General features: G+C 43.0%; 1 protein-coding gene and 1 pseudogene across 2 annotated transcripts in view; one reads left to right on the forward strand and one right to left on the reverse strand.

Annotated features, from left to right (window-relative positions):
- Positions 1-3541: 3541 nt before the first annotated feature.
- Positions 3542-8055, reverse strand: LOC310811366 (cerebellar degeneration-related protein 2-like; annotated as a pseudogene). The gene is made up of 2 exons: positions 7790-8055; positions 3542-4350 (listed from the first exon to the last, which is right to left on the reverse strand). The product of its transcript is annotated as a cerebellar degeneration-related protein 2-like (transcript).
- A 2159-nt stretch (positions 8056-10214) lies between these two features.
- Positions 10215-26757, forward strand: part of myo1eb (myosin IEb) — a 32768-nt gene continuing 16225 nt past the window's right edge. The window contains exons 1-16 of the mRNA XM_083679524.1: positions 10215-10477; positions 13467-13604; positions 14112-14201; positions 15612-15706; positions 15856-15943; positions 16416-16505; positions 17082-17213; positions 18878-19012; positions 19112-19244; positions 19977-20173; positions 21376-21456; positions 21646-21732; positions 21840-21926; positions 22871-23038; positions 26230-26315; positions 26431-26512. Coding sequence (XP_083535650.1) covers positions 10475-10477; positions 13467-13604; positions 14112-14201; positions 15612-15706; positions 15856-15943; positions 16416-16505; positions 17082-17213; positions 18878-19012; positions 19112-19244; positions 19977-20173; positions 21376-21456; positions 21646-21732; positions 21840-21926; positions 22871-23038; positions 26230-26315; positions 26431-26512 — 1692 coding nt within the window. The 5' untranslated portion in view covers positions 10215-10474. The remainder of the gene's footprint in view (positions 10478-13466; positions 13605-14111; positions 14202-15611; positions 15707-15855; positions 15944-16415; positions 16506-17081; positions 17214-18877; positions 19013-19111; positions 19245-19976; positions 20174-21375; positions 21457-21645; positions 21733-21839; positions 21927-22870; positions 23039-26229; positions 26316-26430; positions 26513-26757) is intronic.

Below are 26757 nucleotides of genomic sequence, written 5' to 3' on the forward strand. Positions count from 1 at the left end.
AAAATTCTACGTTTTCTAAGTAGAGCCCTTCCAGGTTTTTTCTAAGACGTTCTGCATGTAGACATTGGGGCCAAAAGCAGTCCAAGCGAACATATACAGGATGATATTTCAATGTCCACGTTCCGTCAAATGTTTGCTGGGCTACTTTTATTGTGCGAAGTAATCCAGTTTAATGGTCCAAATATCCTTGATTTTGTCGTCAAGCCACACCTGCTTCCATCACCCATCGCTTGACAACATTATTAGATTGAGTCGATCTAAAAAACTCATAAAAACATTTCTCAGTTTTAAACCTGGTTATGAATATGATTAATATCACTTTCTATTCTGGGGGTGTGCATGTCATAAGAAATATTGAATGTTCTAGTTGGACAACTCAGTTCATCATCACAAAATTTTAATTTTATAACATCAAGACATTACAATCATTCCTTCACCATCGCAGAATGTATATTTAGCTCCATTACAATCTTCTATTATCTTGCAGTAGCAAGTTAGAACCATTGTTGAGAACATACACTACATAGCCAAAAGTATGTGGACACCCCTTCTAATCCGTGGGTTTGGCTATTTCAGCCACACACATTGCTAACAGGTGCATAAAAGAAAGCATACAGCCATGCAATCTCCATAGACAAACATTGGCAGTAGAATGGGTCGTACTGAAGAGCTCAGTGACTTTCAACGTGGCATTGTCATAGCCACCTTTCCAACATGTCAGATTCCCTGGTCAACTGTAAGTGCTGTTATTTTGAAGTGGGAACATCGGGACGGGAGTGCTGAAGCGCGTAGCGTGTAAAAATCGTCTGTCCTCAGTTGCAACACTCACTACCGAGTTCCAAACTGCCTCTGGAAGCAACGTCAGCACAAGAACTGTTTACCGGGAGCTTCATGAAATGGGTTTCCACAACTGAGTAGCCGCACACAAACCTAACATCACCATGCACAATGCCAAGCGTCGGCTGGAATGGTGTAAAGCACTCCAGGCATCTGGAGCAGTGGAAACATGTTCACTGGAGTGATGAATCACACTTCACTATCTGGTAGTCTGACGGCCGAATCTGGGTTTGGCAGATGCCAGGAGAACGCTACCTTACATAGTGCCAATTGTAAAGTTTGGTGGAGGAGGAATAATGGTCTAGGGCTGTTTTTCATTGTTTGGGCTTGGCCCCTTAGTTCCAGTGAAGGGAAATCATAATGCTACAGCATACAATGACATTCTAGAGAATTGTATGCTTCCAACTTTGTGGCAACAGTTTGGGGAAGGCCCTTTCCTGTTTCAGCATGGCAATGCCCCCGTCCACAAAGCGAGGTCCATAATGACATGGTTTGTCGAGTTTGGTGTGGAAGAACTTGCACAGGGGGTTGACTGGCCTGCACAGAATCCCTGACCTCAACCTCATCAAACACCCAACATCAGTGCCCGACCTCACTAATGCTCTTGTGGCTGAATGGGAGCGAATCCCCGCAGCCATGTTCCAAAATCTAGTGGAAAGCCTTCCTAGAAGAGTGGAGGCTGTTATAGCAGCAAAGGAGGGACCAACTCCATATTAATGCCCTTGGTTTTGGAATGAGATGTTCAACAAGCACATATGGGTGTGATATTCGGGTGTCCACATACTTTTGGCCATGTAGTGTACATACTGTAGCCTAGTTGCAGATGTTAAAGGTCCTGGCAAGTCAATTCCCTGCTGTCAATTTAATTATGTTGTTTGGGGACTTGTAGGCATATAATAAGCATAAAAAAGGTATGAGAATTGTATTACATTGCAATTTCGAGATATATCAATCTAAACATTTCCCCATTTTCCTTCACATACACTGGGCCTAAATTGGGCGGGATCAACGTTGTCACAATGCCCTGCTCATTTGCATGCACCAATCAGAAAGATGTCTCTGCACATTATCCTCCGCCTACAGCAGTAGTCAAATAAAACTTGTTAGTCCCTCGTTTAAGAGACCCACACTCTTTTCGACCCATTTATCTATAACTATCCATTTGTCTATTGTAATCTATCTCTATATCTATAAAAGCCTAATTTCACTTGCTCTTAGCATGCCGTCACCCCGTGTTTGTGTCGTCCCCGGATACCCAACGCAGAACCCTTTTTCACCTCCCGAGAGATGAAGTGGATTGCGTTTTTGGAGAGTCATGGCCATACTGGTGACTAAGTCAAAAACCTGCATGTGCAGCGCCTATTTTGCACAGGAGAGCTTCAAACTTCAAAAATTACCAACAGAAAGCTCTTAGTTTGATGGAGCTGTGCCCTCCCTTCTTCATCCTCTCCTGGTATCAAGCTCCATCGTCGGTCAGATGAGCCTGCTCGAACATTTAAGTAGCTAGCTAGCTGTTTCCCAATCCAATTCAAATCATTGTTAAACTGCTTTATTATACTTGTTATCTAATGTTAGCCTGCCTCCCAAAATTGGCAGTATGTTGGACGATCCTGGTGTATCTAACATTAGCTGTATGTTAGCTGTATACAGTCACAAAAACAGACACAGAAAACTGGGCACACAGCTGTTAAAAGTAACCTTGGAAAAGAAGAAGAGCCAAGGTGTGTATTCATGTTTCTATTGTTGATTTAATGTATGCCCAAGTCACTTGGTTAATCTTACCTTGTTGAGCTGGAAAGACAATGCATCATTGGAATTGTCCATAGTACCATAGTCCTTTATCAATGACCCTCATTCCTTGTTGAGAACTGCACTTATAATATATAATAATATATGCCATTTAGCAGACGCTTTTATCCAAAGCGACTTACATTGCAGTGAGTGCATACATTTCAGTATATACAGCGGGTGAAATAAGTATTGAACACGTCACCATTTTTCTCAGTAAATATATTTCCAAAGGTACTATTGACATGACATTTTCACCAGATGTTGGGAACAACCCAAGTAATCCATACATACAAAGAAACCAAAACAAATAAGTTCAGAAATTAAGTTATGTGTAATAATGTGAAATGACACAGGGAAAAAGTATTGAACACATGAAGAAAGGGAGGTGCAAAAAGGTCCCAGTGGGAATCAAACCCACAACTAAGCGTTGTTAGCGCCATGCTCTACCAACTGAACAACAGAGGACCTCTAACAGAGCATATGAACCGTTGTAGGCTGACAGGTGGGTAGCAACAGGATGCAAAAACAAACCGTTTAACAATCCACCATTTCGCTGACTGGCTGGCTAGGTAATGATTCAGAGCCAAGCTCTTAGATACGGACAGGAAGTAATCAAGCAGATGAGGAAAGAAAAGTGCTTATTGACGGAACCGTGGGAGTGTGTTGGGGAGGGATGGAGACGACAGGTGAAGGTTCATGTTGTTTAAGAGGCACAGATGTTACGGTGCGAGCGAACACACCCACGCACACACGCACGTATGCATGCACGCATACACAAACACACACCACCCTTGCTCCCTGAGCCCCCCCACCCCCCCCAAAAAAAAATAAAAAATGAGTGCAAACCCCATCAACGGGGCAGAAAAACAAAACAATACTGTCATCACTGTCCTTAAAGTCAGCGCCCTCAGAGTCAATGTCCCTGGTTCAGCTTCCTGTTCTCACTCAGGTCCTCTTTGGTCTTCTGAATGCGGGTGAAGATCTCCTGGAAGAGCACGGCTGCGGTCCGTCTTCAGGAACGAAGGAGGAGGAGGAGGAGGAGGAGGAGGAGGATACGCAGCTGGATCGGCGTCTTCGGGTTCGGTTGCTGACTTGGGGACTGTGAGGCATTTGCACGGCCTTGTGGCTGAGCCCTTGTGCCTCCTGCTGGCAGCGTAGCAGGAGCTCCTCGTATTTAACCTGCAGGGTGCTGTACTGAGCGTCCACCTCGTTGAGCAGGGAGATGCCCCTCTGTTTCACCGCCTCTGACCGCCTGACGCATGTACGCTCATGGCCTCGCTGGATCTCCTCCGCGTTGGCCCCCCTCAGCACGCTCTCGCTGCTGCACCTCTGCAGGCTGCGCCTCCCCTGCTCCTTCACCTCCTTCTCCACCCTCTCCCCCTCCTCGGCCTGACCCAGCCCAGGCTTCTCCTCCGGGGGGAAGAAGACCGTGTTGGGCAGCAGCATCCGGTCAGGCCTCCTGCTGGCACTGGTGGCGTAGTCGGCGCGCCAGAGCTGCCTGAACTCCTCCACTTCGTCCTCCAGCTCCCTCTGCCTGGCCCGGCAGCCCTCCAGCACGGCCAGACATTGCTCCAGGGTGCTGTTCTCCATGGCCATCAGCACCGTCTCCTGCTCCGCCACCTCCTGGCGCCCCCACTCAGAGGCCAGCTGGGCCTGCAGGGTCTGGACGGACCGCTGCAGGGCAGAGTGCTCCTCCTCAGGGTCCCGGTCGCATTCGCGGTCCTGGACGTAGACGGACCCATGTGCCGTGCAGGGACGGTCCACGCGCAGGCTCTCAAAGTCAAAGTCAAAGTGGCTTTATTGTCAATTCTTCACATGTCAAGACATACAAAGGAATCGAGAGGACGTTTCTCACTCTCCCACGGTGAGACAGATAAAGTGCCCAGGCACAACAGATAACACATACTAAAAGTAAAACATTCAATAAAAATAATTTAAACAGTGCAAAAAGAGCAGTCAGTAAAGACAGTAAGTAGCAGCCAAATACTGTGTATTCTGTATAAAAAAAATAATAATAGTGCAATAGTGCATTGTAGCAATAGAATAGTGGATTGTCCAGAGTCCGTAGTGTTTTTTGGGGGGGGGGGGGGGGGGGCTGAAGGGTTGGGAGGGGGGGTGGTGGTTTCAGCTTCTTGACGGCTTGGAGGATGTGGCTGGGGGAAGTGAGGGGAGAGAATTTAGCTTCCTGACAGCTTGGGGTATGAAGCTTTTCGTGAGTCTGTTGGTGTGGGCACGGAGGCTCCTATACCTTCTTCCAGAAGGCAGGAGGCTGAACAGACTGTGTGCGGGGTGGCTTGCGTCGCTCACAATCGAGGTAGCTTTGCGGGTGAGGCGGGTGGAGTAAGTCTCTTGCAGGGAAGGGAGTGGGGCACCAATGATCTTAGCAGCTGTGTTCACAATGCGTTGCAGTGCTTTCCTACTGTGTTCGGTGCAGCTACCGCCCCACACAGTGATGCAGCTGGACAGGATGCTTTCAATGGTGCCTCGGTAGAATGTTGTCAGGATAGGTGTGGGAGCTTTCGCTCGCTTCAGCTTGCGGAGGAAGTAGAGGCGCCGCTGGGCTGTCTTCGCCAGTGATGCGGTGTTGGTGGTCCAGGAGAGGTCCTCACTGATGTGCACCCCCAGGAATTTGGTGCTGCTCACTCTCTCCACAGCAGCACCATCGATGGTCAGTGGTGGGTGTTCGGTGTGCCCTCTCCGGAAGTCGACCACAATCTCCTTCGTTTTGCTGACATTCAGCAGGAGGTTGTTGTCTCTGCACCACGTGGTCAGAAGGTTGACCTCCTTTCTATAGTGGGTCTCGTCGTTCTTGGAGATGAGACCCACCAGAGTTGTGTCGTCCGCAAACTTCACCATGTGATTGGTGCTGTGGGTTGATGTGCAGTCGTGAGTCAGCAGGGTGAAGAGCAGGGGACTGAGCACACAGCCTTGGGGGGCCCCTGTGCTGAGTGTGATGCTGCTCGAGGTGTTGTTGCCGACTCGAACTGCTTGTGGTCTCTCGCTGAGGAAGTCCAGCAGCCAGTTGCAGAGGGAGGTGTTGAGCCCCAGCTGGTCCAGTTTACAGATCAGTTGTTGCGGGATTATGGTGTTAAATGCTGAGCTAAAGTCTATGAAAAGCATTCTCACATATGAGTCTGCTTTTTCCAGGTGGGTGAGGGCTGGGTGGAGAGCAGAGCAGATTGCGTCCTCTGTGGAACGTTTTGCTCGGTATGCAAACTGAAAGGGGTCCAGGGTGGGAGGATGGACTTAATGTGAGACATGACTAGCCGTTCAAAGCACTTCATGATGATGGGGGTCAGTGCTACCGGGCGATAGTCATTGAAGCAGGATGGAGCGGATTTCTTTGGCACAGGTATGATGATGGAGGTCTTGAAATGTGATGGGACAGCAGCTTGACGCAAAGAAGTGTTAAAGATGTCCGTGAAGACATCCTTAAGCTCCTCTGCGCAGTCCCTCAGCACACGGCCTGGGATGTTGTCTGGGCCTGTTGCTTTGCGGGGGTTGATGGTAGAGAGTGTCCTCTTCACACTGGCAGCAGACAGGCACAGGACCTGATCGTGGGGGGGGGGTGGGGTTTTCTGTGGGCTTGTTGTGTTTGTTGCTTCAAACCGTGCAAAGAAGCTGTTGAGGTTGTTGAGCAGAGAGATGTTGTTGTCGCAGGTCTGTGGCGCGGGCTTGTAGTCCGTTATGGTCTGAATGCCCTGCCACAGGCTCCGCGTGTCTCTGCTGTCCTTGAAGTGGCAGGTAATCTTGTTGGTGTAGTCCCGTTTTGCTTTCCTGATGCCACGGGACAGGCTGGCTCTCGCTGTTCTTAGGCCATTTTCATCCCCGGCTCTGAAGGCTTTGTCTCTGGCCCTCAGCAGCCGATGGACTGCCCCTGTCAGCCATGGCTTCTGGTTAGCCCGAGTGATGATGGTTTTTTTGTGGGTCACATCATCAGAGCACTTACGGATGTAGGAGAGGACAGTGTCTGTGAGCTCCTCATTGTCCGTATGGTTGTTCTGTGTGGCTGCTTGCTTGAACATGTCCCAGTCTGTTGTTGCAAGACAGTCCTTGAGAGCAGACCTGGACCCCTCCGGCCACACAGTTATCTCTTTCCGGACCGGTTTTCCGACTTTCACTCTGGGCCTATATGCTGGCATTAGCATGACAGTGATGTGATCAGAGAGTCCGATGTGGGGGAGGGGGGAGGCCTTGTATGCTCCTTTGTGAGAAGTGTAGACCAAGTCCAAGGTGTTTTCCCCTCTTGTTGGGAAATTGACATGCTGATGGAGTTTTGGTAGGACAGTCTTAAGGTCAGCATGATTAAAATCTCCAGCGAGGATGGTAAATCCATCTGGGTGTGCTGTCTGTTGTTCACTGATGGCCTGGTACAGTTCACAAAGTGCCGCATTCCTGTCACTGTTGCTGGAGGTTGGAGGGATGTATACTGCGGCTAGCAAGACCGCAGTAAACTCCCTCGGCAGATAGAAAGGACGGCACTTTATGATCATAAACTCCGCCAGTGGTGAACAGTGTCTGCATACTACCACAGCGTCCCGGCACCACGCATCACGAATGTAAACACAAACTCCGCCGCCACGCTGTTTACCTCCGTTGACGAGGGCTCTGTCCGCTCGATAGCATGTCAGCTGCTCAAGTTGTACAGCGGAGTCGGGGATGTTGTCGTTCAGCCATGTTTCAGTGAAAACAAGTACACAGCAGTTACTCACTGTCCGATTCGCTGACCTCAGCAGTCGTATATGATCCATTTTGTTGTCCAAGGATCGTACGTTGGCCAGGATGATGGATGGTATGGCTGGGCGAGTTGGACTAGCCGCTAGCCTAGCCCGGATACCTCCGCGCTTGCCCCTCTTCTGCTTCCTCGCGCACCGCTTCCGACCTCTCCTTTCCGGGGGAGTGGTGGCAGTCGAGTCGAGTCGAGTCGGGTCGGGTCGAGTAGTCGCGGGCCGGCGAAGTAATCCGAGCTCTTTGAGTGTCTCTGTTGTGGTGTCCAAAACGTTGTAAATCTTGCTCTCGCAGATGTCTAGCAGAGCCTGTCGACTGTACTTGTATTTCGACGCAGACAGACGAGACGAACACGACAAACTTTCGGGCAAACACTTATTAAACAAACAAAACACCGCATTCTCTGGAGCGCGAGTGGTCGCTGCGTGTGCACGCGCCGCCATCTTGTAACCTGGAAATGGGTTATCGGCTCTTGTAGGCGAGGTACTTTTCCTGCTGCAGGTCGTACAGCTCCTTGAGGCAGGACACGCTCTGTGCTCCCAGGTTGCATCTCTGCTCGGCCAGGTCTCTCTTGCAGCGGTCCGCCTGGGCGTCCTTCAGCTCCTCCACCTGAGTCTGCAAGTCCTCCATCTGGGCCTGCAAGGCGTCGATGGTCTCCGTCAGGCTATGGATCTTGTGCTGGGCTGCGCTTGCCACCATATTTAACTAAACTAAGTGTAGAACATTTTGATTGGTTTAGACTCATGTCATTGGGGTCAGAGACCATATAATTACTGATTGCGTTATTTATTTACTATGATAAATGAACAATGATTTCTGCATTTCAGTAAGTATCATAAACACATTTGTGCAGCCTCCCAAGCAAATGTTCCAACAAAGACTTTTGGTATGGGCCCTGCTACTTCAGCACACATGTTTTCTGTATGTACTGTATTTCAATGTATATCTTCCATATTTCCTTTGTATGTGTGTCTTGTTTGTTTATTTTCTTTTAGCAACCAAGCCTTTCTACAGGCTTGAGAAAGTGCTGACCAACAAGCACCTTCTCAAAGATGTTGCAAAGCTCAGCCCTCTCCACCAGACATGAATGATCAAATGCTATGAAAAAAGATCCCAAATGGAAGATGCCCTCCCTCTGTCTGTGTGCTTTTGTTTTACAGTGTAATCCCTGATGCTTGCTGATGAAGTATGAAGCTCTCCTCTGAACCTGTCCTCCACTTGAAGACATGATGGTGATGATGATGATGATTTTGACCTGATGCCTTGATTGAATAGTCAATGAGTGTAGCTTCCCTTGTGTCATTCAATACTGTGTGTGTGTGTGTGTGTGTGTGTGTGTGTGTGTGTGTGTGTGTGTGTGTGTGTGTGTGTGTGTGTGTTTCCTAGCATACAGATGTTTACTCAACTTAGGAACTTTTAAAACGATATGGGTCCATGGTCTGCCCTACTGATTGAGTGCATTTTGGAGGGAAAAGGGGGGTTCAGGCACACAGGCTCCAGGCCAGGATGTAAGGTCACCTGGGATCTTCAGCAAGCTCTCCGCACCTGTTCATTACCATAAGTTGTACAAGACGGACATGCACCAGCTGTGAAGAAAACTGCTTCATATGATTCATACACACCGGTGTAACATCTTGGCAGCAAAGGTTTTACACCTCTGGGCATTATCTGCCACTCTCCACATGTGCACCGGTACATAGGATATAGAGAAATATAGCTGTGAATACTGTATTTGTATTTGTATTCAATAATTCACCATAGGGTGCCAGGTTGACAGTATGCTAATGGCAGTCATTGAATTAATATGAATTATACTGACAGGTGCATAACTATAAGCATCTTAGCCAAGTCATTGAATTAGCTCAGTATTTACAAAGTTCAACAGTAGCTAAATAGTTGGTAATTAAAGGACAGAACTATAAACACATCTATTTGATGAATGTCATGTATGATAATGCAGCAAGCTAGCAAATTCCAAACATTTTTGAATCAAACATCATATTACTGCATTAGATAACATTGTTTAGCTAGTCATAGCATTACAACCCCCTCTGCTAATAGGCTATAGTGAATCTGGTATGATGAAGCAAGTTTCAATGTGATGGGAGCTCTGCCTGTTCTTCGAAATCAGAGTTAGAAGGTTCATGCATACATGGCTGAATGAGGCTGATTGTAGTTAGCCATGTGAGTTTGTTTGTGCAACGGAGCGTAGGAAAGTTAACACCCATACAGACCTCAGAACTGTCTGACCAGAAAATAGAATTATGTGATTTCTAATACTTCTTGACGTTTTTTTGTGGTTAAAATGTTGGTGGATGTTTAAAATTATACGACACAAAACACAATTGGAACCATTTAATGTGGAGTTGCCAGAACTTTTAATATCAGTTTTCCACCTGCTCGCAACACAAACACAGTGTGCCCTGGCTGGCGTAGAGCATTTTATCGAAGTACGACAAATGCTTCTATCGTCTGATCTGGGCCATTAAAACATTACGATGGCCAAGGTATGCATTTGTATATTTGAAAGTAATTGTAGAACATGAAAGTCACGCTGGAATCGACCTCATTTGGCCAAGAACAATACCGACTCTGCCAGTCTTTTTGGGCAGAACTGTAAGTGAGGACTACAACAGTACCACGAGTGGCCACTAGGTTGACCTCCCCGCCAGACGGCCGACTGACCCCTGGGCCAGACCCTGCTGGTAACTGGAGGGGTTTTAATTGGAACGCCGCTAGGGGGCGTCAAGGTGTCACCTAGTGGTGTGTCACCCTATTCCCACAATGCATGTAGGCCTGGTATTCCCATACCTGTCCACACACGCCGCTATTCAGTAAATTATTTTACTGACTACCACTCGGACCCACCTTCTCAGAACTTGTGAAGTTTGGAACACGGAGAAAAGGGATTTATGTCCAATAAGATACAAAGTGGATGACGCCGAACAAATGAAGTGCAGCATCAATAGATTAATGTTTGTTTTAACTGTTTAAGTATGCTATGAACATCGAGTTTCACCTGAGCTCGGAACATTCCTTGGATCGGTCCTCCAGTTTTCGGAGGAAGGTGGATTTCTCAACTTAATGCTGTGAAGCAGGAAGTTATTACCAAGCGAAAATGGTCAGTATTATGCATTTAATATTACTTTGAATACACTCTTTAATACATCTATAAGCCAGCAAAATCGCAGTAATTCAACGTCTAACGTGTGTTCTGAATGCGCGACCAATCTAGGCAACTCAGTGAGTCAAAATCTTAGCCTTTTCACCGACTGGGAATGTCAGCTCTCCGTCAAAAAAAAAAAAAAAAAACAGCTTTCCGACACGGAGCGGATTAGACGCACAAGACATGGAGGAAGCACTGCTCAGAGAGGCCTATAAATCAATAGAGCAGAATCGCATTTTCTTGAATAGACTGGAATAAGCAGCCCTTCTCATAATGAGAACTTTGCATGTTTTTCTCTTGTCATGAATGCACGTTGGTTACTGCAACCTCGATTGTCCAATCCATGTTTCAAGTAATTCATGTTTCTTTTCCTTGACAACTGTGAGTGGTCTGAATAGGTTTTTATTATATAGTTTATACCTGTCCTGGCATTTTAGATCAGTGGTCACAAAGGGGAGCGAAGCGAAAGAGGACCAGAAACAGTAATGGGATGTTGAGCTAAACTGAAGATTGCAATTGAAGATCTTAACCTCAGTCTACACAATCACCACCTTAATTCTTCTTCTCCCCTAAACACATCATAAATTACACAGCAAGCAAGTTGTTTATTTTGCAATGCTCGCTGTCAAAAGAGAAATGGAAGTCAATTCAGATGAGTTAAAGTAGATCAACGTGTCTGGGCAGAGTTATCCACACCAAACAAGTTCCTGGAGGGGGAAGGAATGTTGGGAATCCAGGATGGGAAGATTTTAGGGTCACCACTAGATACTAATCTTGGGCCAGTTTGACATCAATTTAATAGGATGCCAATACCAGGATTAACATAATCTTTTTGACACCTCTCTCACTCACTGTCTACCTTTATACTTTAATACGTACAGCAAACAATGAAGCAGTGAAGTATAGTTAAAAAAAACTCTGACTTTAGAATTTAGAGGAGATATGATCATAGTGAAACTACACACGCAGTTGAGGAGGCACATGGTAGCATTTCCTTGTCACAATGTTCTGTCATGTTCAAAAAAGTGTGGGCTGAGAATGGTACACACATCTCAGTCTCTAGAGTGGCTTTAGTCTTGTCACAAACAACAAAAGAGGACCCAGGCACTCTTCCATTTGAAAATGCCTTTATTAATTTGTCATGTTTGCTGAACAGATTAAACACTGTGACATGTTTCTTGGGCCTCAGCCTTCATCACTTGTTGTGTATCCCAATGCAGCACTCCCTCTGTTGGCTACAGTTCATCTTCTCTTTGTCATTGATGCTGATCTAATGGCACAAGATAGGGGAAAGAAATACAACTGATACCTGTCTACAGTGTGTCCCAGAACTCTCTCCTCTATTCCTCGCATTCTTTCTCCTTGTTTCCTTCTCAAAACACATTGGAGGATAAAAGATCCAAGGTCCCTCCCCTTAGATATTTTCATCCAATACATTTTGAGATGATAGCGAGGAGAAGAGTGAGAGGAATAGAAGAAAGATTATTGGGACGCAACCAGGGAATCAAGGAGAGGAAGTCACCTGGAATGTGCCCACAGTAACAGTGTTTGGTTCCACTTTCATTGTTAGATAAGCCACCGAACTGTTACTGTCCAACAAGAACTGAATTGTTGCAAGCCACGAACATCTGTTGTCACATAATTATTGTTACTAACAGATCACAAGGCTAGGTTTTTCCGGAGGTCCCACACCTTTCCAAGGGTTTGGGCTGAAATAGGCTCAAAGGCTCATAGGCTGGCCAGTCTAAGACGTCACCTGAGGTGATTTCAAAAAGAGTAAACGCATCAGTGCGAACTGTTGAGAAATCCACACTTTAGCTGAGTGTGACCACAGCTCCACTTTTGAAATGGTGTGGTTGTGTAATAGCCTTTTGTGGTGGAAAAAATCTATTTAAAAGCTTTATCGATATAGCAGTGGGTGGTGCAGTCTGCTTGTTGCTACAATAAGGGAAGGTCTATTGTTAGTTTACTTACTCGTCACAACTGATTTTAGTTCAGTGTGTTTGAGTTTGGTTTTTCCTCTTCCATTTTCACACAGCATTGAATTGAGAAAATGAACACAATAATGAAGCGTCTTGGATTATGTGTCTTATTTTGTATAGATTCAGTCAGTGCACCTCCTTAAACAGTGCTACAACACTCCAGCCAAACTGAAATATGTGATTCTACAATGCAGAGATGCATGCCATTTTTGCAGCAGCAACTGTCAAGAGCTCATATACAGTGACCAAATACTACACAAGTGCTTAATTTGGACATTATATTAATCTGTCCCAATACGTTTGATGCCCTGAAATAGGGGAACTATGTATGCAAACTGTTGTCATTTCTAAATGGTGAAATATTTATTTAATATTAATGCAAATACCCTAAACAATGACAATCTGTACTTTAACCTTATATATTTATTTGTAGTATAGAGCCAAAAGAAGAAAACATACTTCTCAGTCCAAATCTACTTCGGAGTATTTTAGCATTTACTTCATTAGATAATCAACGGGAGAACAGTTCTGACTTTCCTACCCCTAGGGAGTCTTTCCGACTACTCAGTCCAGGTCAGCGTTGACTTAATGAGTACATGAGTGCACACAACAAACAAGGAGAGGAGTTGAAACAAAGAGAGACTGTGGAAGAGAGAGAGAATGTGAATACATGTGCTCAAGAGTTGCTATATATTCCTATATAGCGTGTTTGGGCTTCTCAGTACAGAATATGTTGACCCAGGACTGTCCTGCAATGAGTTTATAGTGATTTGTATTTCTATTGGCCCATGCAGTGCAGTCAGGAGATGACCCAACTATGTAATTATAAACCAAACAAACAACACATGCTCTGTTATGATGATTTTAGTGTGAGATTGTCTAACTTTCTTTTCACCCTCTGACACCCCTCCCCCCCTTCCCCTCCTCTCATTTAAAAAAAAAAAAAAAATTCTTTCTCTCAGGGGAGTAAGGAGCGCTACCACTGGCAGACCCAGAATGTTAAGGTCAGTGGAGTTGATGACATGGTCCTGCTATCCAAGATCAACGAAGAAGCCATCACCGACAACCTCAAGAAGAGATACATGGATGACTACATCTTTGTATCCTTTATTTGCACACACACGCTCGGCAAAATGTATACCTCCAAGAGTGCCAATGTACCATTGCTGCCTTAATAATATATGCCATTTAGCTGACGCTTTTAACCAAAGTGACAGTATAGTGAGTGCATACATTTTTGTATATATTGTCCCAGCGAAACCCACAAACGTAGCATTGCTAGTGCCATGCTCTACCAACACACACACACACACACACACACACACACACACACACACACACAAATACTTACAAACTATCTAACACACTCTCTCTCACACACTTTTTCACATAAATGCACATTTCTCATTGACTACAATGCATCATTTTCATGAAAGTTTAGAGGAGGAGGGAATTTGTACCAACATCCCATTTTATATCAATAAAGGCAGACTCAGCCTTATGTATTCATAGTGTTACTATTGGCAATGCTCATTGCAATGCACCTCCTTTGGGGATTGATTTCTTTATTCATTCATTGATTAATTTCCTTAACCTGCATTCCTCAGACCTACATAGGGTCAGTGTTGATCTCTGTCAACCCATTTAAACAGCTTCCCTACTTCACTGAGAGAGAGGTGGAGCTCTACCAAGGGGCTGTGAGTATACACACACACACACACACGTTGCTGGCCATTCAGTCATCGCTACACCTTCACAATCAATGATTCAACCATTCAGCAGAGAGATGTACTGTTACAAGGATCTAGTTTGCTGCTGTATCTGTGAGACACCCCCAGCCGTCATGCCCTCGGCTTACACCGGGCAGACACTGCACAATTACAGTGTTTGCAACGAGCCAAGTTCTCACAAGGACATTTGCATATAATGCCATTACTGCCGTTATCCTGGCAATTAACATTGTAGGGGAGGGTGAGAGAGGGCTTGGTCACATGGCACAGTGTGAGAGCTACCATTAGGTCTACTCATGCATTATACGTTGTATCAAGACAGCATGACGTAGAGAATTAGTCTTGCAGTATGAGACCCTTCTGGCCTTGATATATGAGATGTATTGCTCAGTATCCACCATTTCCACCACCCCCCCCCCAAAAAAAAAAAGAAAAACCAGAGCACACTTTCATTGGGAGCAAGTCTTAATATTTTTATTTGCAACCCTTTTGATTTTAGACAGAGAGACTCTGCCGTACGATGCTGTTGGCATAGTGGGGTTTATCAATGTGCAACGTCATCCACTAACATGTCTGACTCATACAATGTCACATACTGTAGGCCTTCCCCACTTTAATATGTCTGACTCATACAACCTGCCTTTGGCCATTGTTAAACACACAGTTAATGAGTAACCTTAAGGCTTACCATCTCAGTCTCACTACCACTATACCAGTAATAATGTATCTATTTACAGTACAAGTAAGATTTTACTTAAAGCCCTCAGGTATAATGCATTTTCTCATTCTAGACATTTATGATGCCTTATATCTTTATAATGTATCATATTATGTTATGTCTGTCCATGAAGATGTTTTCTCAACTGATGGAAAATGGTTGATAATAGCTCAAGACCATTATGAGATGAAGTAAGACATTATAATGTAGTGATACATGCTTATAAACAAAGCTTTAAAACATTGGTTTCTCTGATAAATCACTTCACCGGTTCTGTGCAATGTGTCTTTTTAGAAGGGCAACAATCAAAAGTTTTGGCCCCCTTCTCTTTTCTATGTTCAATAATTAAATTACATCTCATTTGTATGCTGATGATACAGTACTCTATGCGTCATATTAACACACGTTTACACACACAATTTAGATATACATCAGGCAGTCCTGTATCATTGTATTTGGTACGAGACAAGACAGCTCTTCAGCTGGTAACTTCAATATCCATAAAAGTGATCATGGGTCAATACTTAAAAAGGTTGACTGGGGTTACAGATCTAGGAATTGTTTTACTCAGTCCAAGAGATTGAAGATAGTATATGCATACTGTATGTTGACTATGATGGATGATGATGATGATGATGAGGAGGACCCTCCTCTGACAGGCCCAGTATGAGAACCCCCCTCACATCTATGCCCTGGCTGACAACATGTACCGAAACATGATGATTGACAGCGAGAATCAATGCGTCATCATCAGGTCAGATGATTAATTGAATTTTCTCATTAATGCATTCTGTCAATGGGAGATGAGCAGATGAAGGAATAAGGATTTGAATCTGTTTCACCTAGTTTCTACGTTCAATAAGGATTTGAATCTGTTTCACCTAATTCACATGTTCAATGCAGTGGGGAGAGTGGAGCTGGAAAGACTGTAGCAGCCAAATACATCATGAGCTACATCTCCAAAGTGTCGGGAGGAGGACCCAAAGTACAGGTATGTGTGTGTATGTGCATGTGTGGGGTATCTTTTCTGTCTCTTCCTTATATCACTTCAGTCACTTGTATTTTCTTATTTTTGTCAGGTCCCACAGACTCTCATTACATCAAACCAGGTGTAGGTTCTCTATTGTAGTTAATCTAAAGGGATTTCATGAATATCAAAATAACCTTAGATGTCATACTTCTGAACTGCTTAATGGAAGACTCATGTTTTTTAGTCCAAAAGTAGTAGGATTAGCCATAGTCCAAGAATATGACATTCTTGTGCACATAACCACATGACCAGTGATTGTGACTGTAATGCAATTTAGTTTGGGAGTAGGCTTCATCTGGGTCCATGAAACCACATCTCTTAGTGCTTTCTCACTGTCCTTCATCTCCAGTCTTCCACTTACATTGCTCAGAATTAAACAGAGTGAATGCTTTGTTAGGAATATTTATTTTGTTCACCGTTTCTCTTCCTGCAGCAAGTGAAAGACATCATCCTCCAGTCTAATCCACTGTTGGAGGCCTTTGGGAATGCCAAAACCGTGCGCAACAACAATTCCAGTCGCTTTGTGAGTGGCACCACCAAGACTCTCAGAATGTTGAGGGATATGGATGCAGAGGCAGAGTTAGGAATCAGTCTGAAAACTGGAATGAGAATTTTGCATGTTATAAAGAACAAGATACCAGTTCCACGCTTGATACCAGTCCCACCCTGAGAATGATGAAGGATCCTGTAGGATTGTTTGGAAATACCAATTGTCAGTTTGAGCAACGACAGCTTAGGTTATTTTGGTCGTTGATGATACTGTACAGTAGGTAGTCTTAGTAAACTCTTTAGAGGTGCAGTATGCAAGAATGTCACATACTATACAAACAGCAGTGGCTTCCTTTCACGATTGGTTCTCGTAGTCTGTGGTTAAAAACAAAATCTATATAACATGTTTTTGCATTTTTATAAAGTAATACTAAGCTATTTCAGGTATTTCTAAATCGAAAATTATTGCTAAATTGTTACAGAGCAGGCTCTGACACCAACCAAGAGATTTTTTCCTTTGTTTCATTGTGACTGAGTTGAACAAAGAATACTAGGACTAATTTCCGTTTGTAAAATAGGAAGCTTTATCCACTAAGTCTATGTCTACCAGGGAAAGTACTTTGAGATCCAGTTCAGTCGAGGAGGAGAGCCTGACGGAGGGAAGATCTCCAACTTTCTGTTAGAGAAATCCCGAGTGGTGTCCCAGAACCAGGAAGAAAGGAACTTCCACATCTACTACCAGGTATGAGAGATCAGAACCATGGGAGTGTACAGGAAATAGCCTCCATTTCATACCTAGAGCATGTCCATGTTATGTGCCACTGGGTAGCCTATTAAAGAGATGCTACTGTACAGGATTTTTGTATAATTTCAGCCACTAGTTCTAAAATGAGTACTCACTAACACAGACAGATCCTTGAAAAAAGACAGAAATGTTCAAAATATTACGAAAGTTTCATGGCAGATTCAGTAACAAAGGAGCTCACAGAATGTTGGCCTAAATCAACATTCCACCATGTTAACCGGATGAGAGTTTTTGGAGGTACAAAAAGCTAAATAGGTTACAGAGACATTCTATCAGGGTTGATCATTTGGATTTTTTTAGCATATTTTATAGTTGCATTGGTGTGAATAGCTTGAAAGGTACTAGCAGTGGTCCAATTCAATCTTTTTGTTTCCGTAGACCTCCATGTTTGCACTTTCAAGTTGGATTGGTGTGAATCACTTAAATGTTTTAGGAGGAGTAGCATGCAGAAAATTCTGAAGAATTGGAATAATAAGAAGAGCTAGAAAAATAAGTTCCAGAAGAAACTTATTTTGTAGTGGAAAAAGTTTAAAGATGGTTTGGACGATAGATAGATAGATAGATAGATAGATAGATAGATAGATAGATTTGCTGGGCAGTTGAAAAACGTGATAGTCTTATTATGGTAGAGGATAAAGTTAAAGATGGTTTGTTGGTTGGTTGGAGGGATGAATTGATAGATGATAGATGAGAGAAGGTTAGATAGATAGATAGGTGAGGGAAAGATGAGATAAGGATAGATAGATGAGAGGTATTATGGTAGGGGATAAAGTTAAAGATGGTTTGGATGGATGGATGGATGAATGGATAGATGGAAGAGAGGATGGACAGATGAGAGAGGGGAGGTATAGATACATCAATAATTAAGAGGTTAATCAGTATGGGTTATACTGAGTGAAGCAGTATTGACTGTTAAAGGATGATAGCTAGGAAGTTGAAAGGTTAGGTAGATATAAGGTTGGAAAGATAGACAGTTAGAAGGTTAGATAGATAGTATGTTAGAAGGTCATCATTGTCTTACGACAGACTCCGTCCACATTGTAGTTCTAGCGTCATGCTAGAATGACGATACCTGATGTAAGACAATGAGAAGGTCATGGATAGATAGGATGAGCCTGTAATCATTTGAATAATGTGTTCTGCAGGTCTCCTGTTAATACTAATAATATATTAATAATAATAATTATAATAAGTATGTCAAAGAACAATAGTTGGACTTAATGAAGCAAGCCCACTACTAATAAGAATAAGTATGAGCGAAAACAATTGTTGGACTTGCTGAAGGAAGCCCACTAATAAGTATGAGCAAGAACAGTAGTTGGACTTGCTGAAGCAAGCCCACTAATAAGTGAAAGTAAAATAAGTAATTGGAATATCAAGAGTTGGACTTGCTGATGCCAGCCCACTAATTAGAGACAAAGATCATCCTGTAGCATCTCTTTAACATATGATATGAAACATGCATAGAATGTCAAGTGATAGGCCCATGGATCAGAACAGCAGCTTTGGACATAATCAATCATGAAATGCTTCTTCTCTAACCCAGCGTCAGAAATAATTGAACTTGTGATGATAATGTTTGTATGATCTTTGACCCTTAGCTCCTGGGGGGCACCACCAAGGAGCAGAGGGAGAACCTTGGGGTGACCACACCTGACTACTACCTCTACCTGAACCAGTCAGGGACCTACACCGTGGATGACATCAATGACAAGAAAGAGTTCTCTGACACCATGGTGCGCTCTTGCACTTTTCACCAGTCTTTGTGACAGGTGTGTGTGTGTGTGTGTATGTGTGCACGTTTGTATATCTGTGTGTATGTGTGTGTGTTTCAGGAGGCCATGTCCGTCGTAGGTCTGTCTGTGGACGAGCAGGACACTGTGCTGCAGATCGTAGCAGGCATCCTTCACTTAGGCAACATCGCTTTCAGAGAAGAGGGCAATTACGCTGTGGTGGAGAGCGAGGACTGTAAGTTCCACACATATCATGTACACACACCTGACACACATGCCCACATGTGTAATACACTCACACATATACATAGCTGTTATACAGGATATTTTTACACACACACACTTACTCACTACCTATCTTCCACCGTAGATTGAAGACCCATCTCTTCAGGCTACATCTTAACTGTCCCTCCTAAAGACCTCTTCATCCCCACTACCTCCCTGTAAAGTTTTTCTCCTTTAAAAAAAAAAAAAGGGTCTTCTAGCCTTGTGATTGCCAATAGCCCCAGGTCCTAGCATATATTGCTTTTTCTTATGATAGATGATTCACTTACTGAAACAAATGTATTTGTTGTAAGTTGCTTTGGATAAAGGTGTCTGCTAAATGCCATAAATGTTACAGTGGCAGACATACAGAACATATACAGACAAACACAAACCGGCATATTTGTTCCACACGGATTCTAGTGTGGTGCTGCTTATCACATAGATTTGCATGTTTGCCCATGGCCCAGACTAATGCTGACTGACCTACATGTAGAGAGAGAAGTAGAGCAGGATTTCCCCCTAGCTGAAGCACGTTAACACACACACACACATACAAGCATGTTTTTGATTTCAACAAATCAACCCATCTGATTTCCTCAATCCCTGCATAAGACATAGCTAAGAAAAAAGGACAAACAAGGGGGAAATTCCTTGGAGCTCCTTTCCCATATTTCACTCTCTCTTCTCGTCTTCTCTCCAGTCCTGGCGTTCCCGGCCTACTTGCTGGGCATCTCTCAGGAGGGTCTGAAGAGCAAGCTGACCAGCCGGATCATGGACAGCAAGTGGGGGGGCAAGACAGAGACCATTGCCGTCACTCTCAACACGGAGCAGGCGTCCTTCACACGCGACGCCCTCTCCAAGGCCCTCTACTCCCGCCTCTTCGACTACCTGGTTGATGTGAGTACCCCTACCTCCTGCGTGGCTGTAGTAGTCTGGAACCCCTTCACTTCTCCACATCCGGTCTCTCTAACTTGCACTTTTTTAGCATGCTTTTTGTTATGTTGGTAAAGATAGCAAAGAAATGCGATTCGACTTTAGCTGACCTTAACTTAAATATCATCCCTGTTACCATTTGGAGCCCCACCTGTACAACGTCATGATTGATTCGAAGATGTAACTGACCAAAAAGTACCTCCTCAGAATATTTATTTTTAATTTTTAGTTTGAATCTTAGAAATGCAAAGCTGACTGACCAGGCTGAGTAGATATCTTGCGGATCAAAGACTGGAGACGAGGCTAAGTTATTGTTAGGGTAAGAGTTAAGGTTAGTGTTTGTGTTAAAGGTAGGGTTATTCCAAGGATCCTACTTAACATCCACCTTGGGCTATATCTGGGCTGCATTTCATTTCAAAAGCATAAACGCTCCCTTTTAAGTTGGACAGACATGCATGCAATGCACGCCGTGCCGTGATACATGCAATATTGCATCCTTGCTCAGGGTAGTATCTATGTTACTAATTGTCTTGCACTGGGACATAAGCATATCTGTTATCCTTATACCAAAAAGCTGCATTACACTGATTCTGGTTTAATTATTTCTCATTTGACTGCTATATGTGGGGAGGTGAGACAAGATGAGGCATGTCTCATGATATGAGTTGTGATGCAGAAGAGCTTACACATGTCCTCTCTTGTTCCCTGTTAAGGCGTTTACTGCAGTAGCTACACATATCCATGAATACCATAAGAAAAAAAGAAAATGCAACTGAATTGTTGCCATATGAGATTAATTCTGTGTTATGGGGACGAGAGATTGTAAACCTACTGTAAACATTTGTGCTTTCTTATGTACAATGTAGAAATGTTTGGTTGTATTTAGATAAATGCGACTCTCAAAAGGAATCCCCACTCAGCACATACTTATGAAGCAATCTTTTATGGACTATTTATTTTTATTTTCCTCTCTCCCTACGTTGTGTGTTTTTTCCCCTTTTTTTCCTCTCACTTCGCCTTTTCCTTCCTCTTTCTCTTCTTCCCTCCCTTCTCTCTGTCTCTCTCTCTCTCTCTCTCTCTCTCTCTCTCTCTCTCTCTCTCTCTCTCTCTCTCACTATCTCTCTCTCACCCCCCCTCACACTTCTTTCCTTCCACTTGAACCCCAGTCTATCAACAAGGCTATACAGAAAGACCATGAGGAATTCAACATTGGTGTGTTGGACATATACGGCTTTGAGATCTTCCAGGTGGGTATTATTATTACGCTGATCAATGCAGCACCAACACTAACACTAACACTCTTGTTTCATGTAACCCTTGGCCACGTTTAATTGTAGAATCATTATTATTAAATGGTAATATTTTATATGTTATCATGATGTAAAATGTGATTTTCTTCTTTGTTTATAATCTACCTTTTGACATGCTCCTAATAGAAAAACGGCTTTGAGCAGTTCTGCATCAACTTTGTCAACGAGAAACTGCAGCAGATATTCATTGAGCTCACATTAAAAGCTGAACAGGTAAAGTGTTGCCTCTTTGGAACGTTTATCCACTTACATCATACACCTACATTACTTTAGCTTTACACATGTTCTTATATTTTACATACTCTGTCTGTTTCTTGCAGGAGGAGTATGTGCAGGAGGGAATCAAGTGGACACCAATCGACTACTTCAACAACAAAGTAGTCTGTGACCTCATTGAGTCCAAGTTGGTGAGTGTTCCAACGCCGGCCCAAAGCTGTCGTTCTGGTGCAGAAGTAAACTAAGCCATGGTTTTAGTTGCTGTTCCTCAGGATCTGTAGATTACCCCCCTGGTTATCCAAAACGTGTAATTTGCGTGAACTGGCCCTTTTAAAGACATAAGTGGAAAGTGTAGTTTCTCCAATAGCGAACGCGTGCAAAGATTACACTCCTACAATTTGATGTCATTTAGCACAACAAGCACTGCCATCATTCCTCCACACACTTACCAGAGTACATTGTTACAGCGTTTGTTGGTTTGAGCTGTAAAGTATGTGCAGCATATGTGGCTCTCCATTTCTCCATATTTGTTTCAGTGTAAATTTGTAAGTTTCTAATGAATTCAAGTCATTTAGCAGATGCTTTTATCCAAAGCGACTTACAATAAGTACATTCGTTGAAGTAAGTGAATCACCTATACAACAGTCATCATAAGTAAAACTTTCGATAAGAACAAGTGCAGTGATTCGGCAGTCACACTGCTAGAGAAAGGAAGAAAACAAGTTGTTGTTTTTTGTTTTGATTTAAAGTTCAGGTCATGTACAATAGGGTGTTAGGGGATGGATTGGTCTGAGGAGGAGGAGCCCAGGTGTACCCAAAAGAGACGGGTCTTTAGTCTATGGTGGAAGATAGGTAGTGACTCTGCCGTCCTGGCAGTGGTGGGAAGCTCATTCCACCACTGGGGCGCCAAGTCAGAGAAGAGCCCGACTGAGCAGAACGACCTCTACGTCCTCATAGAGATGTCGGTGCAAGTAGGCTACATGTTGCCAATTCTCTCTCCTGCATGCCAGAATTTATGCATCATAAAAATAAATTATGCCAATTGTCAGGGGCAACACTTTTGAGCGGAAAGGAAACTGCAATGTTGATTGGTGATTGGGGTCTAGTTCTTGACACCACATGTTTTTCTCATCAGAACCCTCTTGGCATCATGAGTGTCCTGGATGACGTGTGTGCCACCATGCATGCCAAGGGCGAGGGTGCTGACCAGACCCTGATCCAGAAGCTCCAGTCCCAGATCAGCTCCCACGACCACTTCAATAGCTGGAACAAGGGCTTCATAGTGCACCACTACGCTGGCAAGGCAAGAAACACATTCTACATTCTGTCCTTGATTCCTCTCATCCTCTCTCCTCCCCACCTTCTTCGAACGCATCAGAGGACAATATCTGAGGAGTTACTCTATCTGAGGCTTTTGTAATTCGACCAGTCACTTGCAGACTGAACAATTATTTTGCAACATTTGTATCACACAGACAGCCACTAGGCATGCCAAAGGTCTACGTGACTGAAATGTTGCACAATAAATGATCAATTTTCATTGTGAAGGAGTTCCTACTTCAAATGTCCCCCTAAGCATCTGGAGGCTTTCTCAGGTTTGCAAAATACTACTACTAAAATAGTACTACGCAGGCGCCGGCGTGAGCAGGCTGTCCATCCAGTAGCTCTCGTTGTTTTGTCCTGAATTTCCCCCTGGGATAAATAAAGTTTCTATCTATCTATCTATCTATCTATCTATCTATCTATCTATCTATCTAAAAGCTGTTTTATTCAAGGAGAACATCCTACCAAATGTTTGAATGTGGAACTAAGTTTAAAATTATCCAGTTTTGCCTTCTATTATGTATTCCCCCTTATATTTTCACCCACTTTCCTTTCAAAAGAAATTGAAAGGCAACATTTCAACCAAATGTCACTGGATCATTAATATAAAGTTTATAAACATGATCTTTAGTTGTGTTTACAACATATGTATGGTTTTGAAACCTATGCTTTGACAGGGTTTGTTTTTATGGACAGTTAAAGTCTAATCGGGGTCTGACATTGATTGAGAAATTAATTAATTAATTCTCTAGTTATTTCACAGTTTACATTTCTATTCATGGCTCTACCGACTCCTCGAGAACTGTTTTTCAAGTAATATGAGCAAATAATATTTACATTTATTTGGAATGGTAAACGAAGAAAAACTTGGAGTTTGGAGGGCTACAACTATTAAATATGAATTATAAATTATACAGAAATTATATTTTAATCCAATCTGATTATCCAGTAGTTTACTGAAATCCTCCTTCTTGAATGAAGCCGTACAGAGTTGGCTCGTATTAAGTGTATTATTTATATTAATGACATTGTACAAGGACAGTAAAATCACGTCACACAAGCAACTAACAAAAGTGTATGGAGTATTGTCCATACAAATGTCACCGCAGCTTTGCCACAAAAATGGAAGAGGCAAATACTTAAGAGAAGGGAATGAATTAGTCTGTCTGCCACACATTAAAAAACACAAATGGTTTAAAATGGTTAATATAAACCGTAAAGTTTCACTTAAGGTCAAAAGGTTTGACAACTATGCCATATAAAATACAAGACAGTTGGGAACAGATTCTTGATCTTGATCCCAATACCATGGCATCGGGTTTATGATTTATTATACAAAACAACAATGTACACAGCAATCTGTTCAATTTCAACTCTTATTGGAAAGTATTTGGAAAGTATTCAGACCCCTTCACTTTTTCCACATTTTGTTGTGTTATAAACTCAATTTAAAATGGATTAAATGAAAATAATTTGCCATCAATCCACACACATACCCCAGAATGACAAAGCGAAAACACGTTTTTAGAAATTTCAGTAAATACAGAAATACCTCATGTACATAAGTATTCAGACCCTTTGCTATGACACTCTTAAAATTAGCTAAAATGCAAAAATGTCATCAACAAATCACTCAATAAGTTGAATTGAGTCCATCTTAATGCAAGGATAATAGTTCATGTAATTTTGGAATTAATATCTTTGTTTTTATAGGTCCTCTGATTTGCATAGGAAGGATGTATTGTGAAAGGAAATGGTAAAATGGCAATATACTGAGAAAGGTGGGTTGACCTGTGGACATCTGAAGGTTGGAATAAGATATGGAATGGATAGTTGACTGGCTGATTCATTAGTGAACCCAATACAGGCAGTATGTGTGTAAGTGTGTGGGAATTATTTGTACCATACCAAGTGAATTGCTGTATATTAAGTAGAATTGTGGTTGTTATTTTAGTTTTCATGTCCTCCATTGAGGGGAGGGTTGGGGCAGGGAAAACAAACTAAATGAAAAAAAGGGGGGAAATTATGCAAGCATTGAAGCATTGAACAGATAGAATTGAAATTCTATTTACTAATTTTCACAAATAGTGGGGTTGTTTGTATGTGAGCTCTGTGGCCTGGTCACCCCAGGTCTGAAGAGTTGGAAATAAAATACTTGAAGAATAGTGGAAGGGTTAAGAATAAGACATCAATTTATTCAAAGTACAACTTCAAACGGTTATGGATATGATGGATTTAACTGAACATGAGTGGTCGCATGACCAATCAACACAAGTTAACATTACATTTATCTTTTTCTTTTTTTTTAAAATATGTTTTTAGGGCATTTCTGCTTTATTGGGATAGAGACAGTAGAGCTTGAAAGGAAGGATGGGTGAGAGAGAGGAGGGATGACATGCAAGATATGTCGAGGGTCGGAATCGAACCAGGAACCTTCAGAGTTTACGCTCAGGACAATATCCGAAGCTGATGACTCAGTCTACGTGTTGTTAATGATGCATGTGAACATTAGAAATAAAAAGGGAGAACCTAGTCACGATTATGTTGTGCTGTATTACAGAACCTTTATCTAGCGCACAACATCACATTAATGCACATAGCAAGAATGAGAATAGAGTATCAACACAATAACCAATTTAACAGTTTCAAAGAACATATTAAGTAAGTTTTAACCATACGTTAACGTGTGTCAAGGACAACACGCGAGACCTGGACATGGGCCTAACCGGTGTAACTCAAAGGACCTCCAGCTGTCCTTCTCCTTAAATTCCCAACAAAGGTCCATCTGCTGTGTAGTCAACTCAGTCATATAGCAACCAGCCTACACCTCTGGGCTTCTCCTAGGATTTTAAGTCAACTAAAATTATTAGCTTTTTCGCCCCCTGGTGGGCTTGTTGTATCAATACACAGACATTTCCTTTATTTCACAACTGGGGCTATGATATGGAGTGCCTACCTATTTGTAACCATATTATTTCATTCAGAATCATATATCACACTTGGAAATAATTGCTTATCCAAAATAGTTGATTCGTAATCATATTATGATATATTATCACGAAATATCCACTCCATACTAGGACATGTTCCTTTTCCCATTACCAGACCAAGAAACACTAGCTGTATTCCCGAACCAGGACTTAACATGAGTGACAGTGTCTCTCTTCTTAGGTGTCCTATGATGTCAGCGGCTTCTGTGAGAGGAACAGAGACGTGCTCTTCAACGACATCATCGAGTTGATGCAGAGCAGCGAATTGTAAGTGCTGTGGACAGTGAATATCAACAGTATGTGTATAGATGGTCTGTCAAGTACCACAACTCCATTGACTTGCAATAACAAAGTCTTACATTTGTCCTCTCTATTTGGACAGCGCCTTCATCAAAGACCTTTTCCCAGAGAACATTGAGACGGAGAAAAGGGGCCGTCCCTCCACCGCCAGCAGCAAGATCAAGGTAAGACACCAGACATGGTTGGGTGCTGCTATGGCAGCCTGGGCTACTTAATGGAATCTCAGGTGAGTGGCTTAAAGGGATGTTCCACCTTTTTAAAAATGTTTCCTGGTTTGGCCCTGAACGTGGCTGTACTTGATTTCCCAGACAGTTTTTATTTACATATTTAGCTTCCTTAGATACTGAGTAGTCATATTTTGGGCCCCATAGGACCCCATTCATTCTGGAAATATGTCCAAAACACCTGG

This window comes from Argentina silus (assembly GCF_951799395.1).
Source record: "Argentina silus genome assembly, chromosome: 10".
Lineage (NCBI taxonomy): Eukaryota > Metazoa > Chordata > Actinopteri > Argentiniformes > Argentinidae > Argentina > Argentina silus.